Source organism: Manacus candei, unplaced genomic scaffold, assembly GCF_025592945.1.
Source record: "Manacus candei isolate 608988 ecotype Guabito, Panama unplaced genomic scaffold, ASM2559294v1 h1tg000060l, whole genome shotgun sequence".
Classification (NCBI taxonomy): Eukaryota; Metazoa; Chordata; class Aves; order Passeriformes; family Pipridae; genus Manacus; species Manacus candei.
The window spans coordinates 6623536-6627966 of NW_026138108.1; the positions used below are offsets into that span (position 1 = coordinate 6623536).

Genomic DNA, 4431 nt, shown 5'->3' on the forward strand with positions numbered 1-4431 from the left:
ATGCATAAAGTTCAAATCCAAATTAAAACTGCCTATCTTTGGCCTAAATTCCAATCTGAACTTGAGGAAAACTGTGATCTATAACTTGAACTTTATGACAAAAAATCCTTTGCAATTAGTTTCTAGTACCTGAGAATACATGAGTGTGGTACAAACACTTGAAAATTAGAAGTTGAATGAAAAATGGGAACATTTGTCCAAAAAGGTAGTACTTGGTCTTGCGATATACTGTTGTATGACTTTAAGTTTCAGTAGCTGCACTGGAATTTGGAGAGTCTAATTTTTTGTGATCCCTAGTTTTAATACTAGATCAAGTCCTATAATATAATTGTAAATTCTGGGGGCAGGAGGAGAAACATGCTTATTTACTGATACCTTTAATAATGACCTATGATGCTCGGGTCTTGGTTTAGGAATCACCAAGATAGAACATGGGGAAAGTAGATCCCTTTTCAGCAACATATTTATGCAAAGTAGGTGAAAGTAGTGCAACTGAAGCATGTTCTTGATTTCTTTGCTGAATCAGAGCCTGTATCTTCTTCCTGCCAAGGCAGCAATCTAATACCACTCCTAAAGGCACTAGTAATTCTAGAAGTCCTAATGAAAGTCAAGATAACACCACGGATTTTATAAATAAGGGTCTTTATTTAGAATACTGTTGAAAACATTCTTGGCAATCACATCGTATAAATATATAAAGTTAAAGTTTGACACAACAAACCAAGCAATATTAAATATTTTTAAATTTTCCCCCTTTTTGTTTTAATTTTTGATTTCATTTCTTTTTTTCTTTCTTATCCTTTTTTTCCTTTTTTTTTTTTTTTTTGCAAAGCAACTCTTATTTACAATTATACAAAAAAATTAAAAAAAAAATGGTCCACAACCTTATTTTGGCCAGAACAGGAGTAATAGGAAGGATCTCTCATGCCACTGCTGTTCTAGATTTCTATTTTCCTCCACATTCAACAACCAGGTTCCTATTCCCCACAGCCCAGATTAAACATTGGCCATTTCGTGGTATACAATTTTATCTCTAGTCATATTAAATAACTTTAACAACCAATAAATAACTATGTGTATTTTGAAGTGATACAGGTTTGAAAAGTTATATATTTGAAGGAATTTTGAGTGATATTTTAAAACTGGAACAAGTCTTAAGAAGTCTTTTCAATCTTAGAAGGCAGGTCTCAAGCAGGGCCAGATGGAGCAAATTGTTTTCAGTGCAGTCCAGCTGGACTGGCCCTTACAGCACTTGGTAGATGGGGTTGCTGCTGCTGTTATCCTGGGGAAGTGGGGTGCAGTTGGTGGGGGAAGGAATTTGGGCTCCACTATCATTCAGACTCACTCCTTCTGGGGGGGAACAGGGACTCCCTTCAGCAACAGTTTCCACTGGAGGCAGTATAGGACATGTGGAATTATCTGTAGAAATCCTCTCTACAATGCTTGAGAGGCAATCGAGACTGGACACAACAGAACTCTTCCCATGCTTTGGATCTAAAAAACACACAAAAAGGTGCTCAGATTATCCAGTGGGTACTTAACATTAGTAGGCACTTGTGAGTATGTGAAGATTCAGAGGAAATTAATATTAGTGAAGGATGCCAATTATTGGAAAACAGAGATTGTAATTGCAAAATGGAAGAGAGGCCCAACCACAATGTGCTGCTCTGAGGCCATGGCTTCACTTAGTCCATAGAAAGTGAAGATTTGAAATCAATCCGAAATTTCTCCAGTTTGGATCAATGACACATAGAGTAGGAAGAATCTTCATGCAAAACATGGTTAAACACAGAAACTTAGTTGCAGAGAGGAAAATACATTTATCCAAATGTTGTATTTGCAAAATAGGAAACGCGGCTATAAGATATCCTCATATTTGCAAATACATCTAGAGGAAATTCAATGCCTCTCCCGGCAGCAACAGCTTGCTGGCTGGAAAGGCAGGTTCCTCTTTCAGCCCAGCTGGAGACAGAGCGGGCACAGGGCAGTTTGCTGCACTGCCTGCCTCTGTCTCCATGTTCCACACTGCCCTTACGGCACGTACTCACCATTTGGTGATTCCGTGTAGTAGCTGCTGTCATAGCTGTTTCTTCGGCGAGAGCTGCACGGAGGCCCACTGTACTCCATCTGGAAAGGAGAGAAATCTGAGTGAGGTCACTGCACTTAGAGAAATCCCAGTATTTCAATCTTTAGTCTAGGCCATCATTCCAGTCCTGGCTGAAATGCCGTCAAGTTGTAGTTTCTTCGAATGAGGAAAAAGATAAGTGGATCCACCCCAGAATATTTTATGTGGCACAGCTGTTCCACAGGAAAGTTACCACTATTGCATCAAATGCTGAAGCTTTACAGATGATATGAGGCTTTCCAGCATTCTGATCAGATACAGCCCTACATGTATTTTCAGCTTACAACATGGAAACTGAAAGGGCAATGAGATCTTTTAGTTAGTTTCTGAAGATTTTTCAAAACATGAGTTCCTCTTAAAAAGCTTCTGTCTACCCTCATCCCTTTGTATTTCCTTTAGTTTCTTTTCCCATTTCCATTTTGTTCAGAAAAATCTCGAAAACATTGACCAATATGTTTGTTTCCATTACTTTAATCCCTAATGAAATTACTCTTTGTGTTAAAAGAGGCTGTATTTTGAAGAGGGATCATTTGGGTAAATCTTTTTTCCAGTCTGTCAACTATCTTATAATCACAGATATTCAACTCAGTAATGATTATTTCCACCAGAGCACAGAAAACAAACTCCAATTTTAAAATGCTGTTGATATCCCATCCAGATATCTGTCCTGCACTCCAGTCACTGTGTCCCACACCCTAGAATCAGACCAGAGTCTGCACCTATAGTCCCAGTCTAAAGATGTGATGATGAGACACCCCCTCTGGCCCCCACCCTTCTTCTCCCATCCCCATAATGTACAAACAGCACTGAAAGCCTGGATTCTCCTTCCTATTGCTGGTAAATGTCTATGGAGGGGATGAAGTGAGTGAGAAGAGAAATAGAGAGCAATTTTCTTACGGATCAAGAAAAACAACTCCTGTTGCTTAGACCCTCCTCCTGCTATCCTGATGAATGGTAGAAAACAAGATTCCCATGTAACTACTATGTCCAAGAGGGCCCTTCCTCTCTGCTTTGAATCTGTAGAGGATTCAAAGATAATGATACAGCAGAAGATGGAAACAAGAGATGCCTCAGGAGCTACAGGAGCACAGGTAGGGCTCAGACCTCACCATGCCCCCAGGTACCCATCCCAGGCAGCTTCCCAAAGTCCCCAGGACACAGGGGGACCTGCTTAACTTCTCATCCCTGGAAAAAAGTGTGTAAGAGATTTTTCTTCTTTCCCTGAGATCGTGGGATGTGGGAACCCCACCTCCCTTTGCCGTGGGAGTTCAAGGCATGAGAGAGGACTTTGTCTTCTGCCTGGAGAGGTACAGAAGGCAGCTGCTATAGGAAAGGCAGGAAGAGGAGACTTGCCCTGCTCAGGTTTGGACCGACAATGTCCAGCACACCTTGGTGGCAGGGAGTCCTCCCTGGGGCACTCACCATGCCGTCAGAGCAGTTGGAGCGGGGGCTGGAGGCATCCGATTCCCCGCTGTAGTGCTCCAGCACGGGGTAATAAGCATCCTCCTGCTCCCGCAGCAGGGCCTGCAGGCTCTCGATGTAGCGGATGGCATTGCGCAGGATCTCCACCTTGGGCAGGCGCTGGTTGGGGTTGGTGGAGGTGCAGCGCTTGAGGGTCTCGAAGGCCTCGTTGACCTTGCTGAGCCGCCGCCGCTCCCTCATGGTGGCGGCCTTGCGGCGGTCGGCGTTGGTGGTCTTCCTCTTGCAAGCCTTGCACGCCCACAGCAGGCAGCGGCCGGCCTGGTGGTGCCCACTGGGTGCCCGGACATGCTCCTCCTCGTGCCCATGGTGATGTCCATGGTGGTGTGGGTGCTCCTCGGGCTTCAGAAGACCCCCCACGTGCACCAGCCGGGGGTCCAGGTCCTCAAAGAAGTGCATGTCCGATGTGTTGAAGCACGGGTCATCATAGAAGTCATCAGCAGTCGTGAAGGAGCAGAGGGAGCCCTCCGTCATCTCCATGGGGCCCAGTAAGTCCATGGGGGCGGCAGACGGGTCAGCGGCTGGGCCAGAGGGGAGAGCGAGGGGATCAGAAAGGAGGGGGCTTCCACCGGGCGGTTCCGTGGCCGGGCGGGTGCGCGGAGCAGAGACCCTCGCAGCCTCTCCCGGGCGAGGCCACCAGCGCTGCCTGCTGCCCCGGCCCCCTCCCCAGCCGCGCCGGTCCTGGAGCGCCACTCGAGGCCGTATTTATGGCCGAGCCCCCCAGCGCGGCGGGTCGGGACGGGACGGGGCGGGTCGGGGGGCGCGGCCGGGCGGGTCGGGGACCGGGGCGGCGGGGGGGGGGCGCGGTGTTCCGCGGGCGCTGGGGC

The 4431-nt window shown here is 46.6% G+C and overlaps 2 protein-coding genes across 2 annotated transcripts in view; both read right to left on the minus strand.

Annotated features, from left to right (window-relative positions):
• Positions 1-4431, minus strand: part of LOC127478513 (ferritin light chain-like) — a 136443-nt gene that overhangs the window by 122033 nt on the left and 9979 nt on the right. The gene's annotated exons all lie outside the window — the stretch shown is intronic.
• MYOD1 (myogenic differentiation 1) lies at positions 626-4285 on the minus strand. Its single transcript, XM_051804341.1, has 3 exons — positions 3548-4285; positions 2049-2127; positions 626-1494 (listed from the first exon to the last, which is right to left on the minus strand). The coding sequence occupies exons 1-3, from the start codon at positions 4100-4102 to the stop codon at positions 1244-1246; spliced, it is 885 nt and encodes a 294-aa protein (XP_051660301.1). The 5' UTR covers positions 4103-4285; the 3' UTR covers positions 626-1243.

What these genes read in the sequence shown, in the direction of transcription:
- MYOD1 (XM_051804341.1), bottom strand. Translation starts at nt 4,102, where the DNA reads ATGGACTTACTGGGCCCCATGGAGATGACGGAGGGCTCCCTCTGCTCC. An exon ending in CCAACTGCTCTGACGGCATG is followed by an intron (nt 2,128 to 3,547) that starts GTGAGTGCCCCA and finishes TCTCCTTTCCAG; the next exon opens with ATGGAGTACAGTGGGCCTCC. An exon ending in CTACACGGAATCACCAAATG is followed by an intron (nt 1,495 to 2,048) that starts GTGAGTACGTGC and finishes TGTGTTTTTTAG; the next exon opens with ATCCAAAGCATGGGAAGAGT.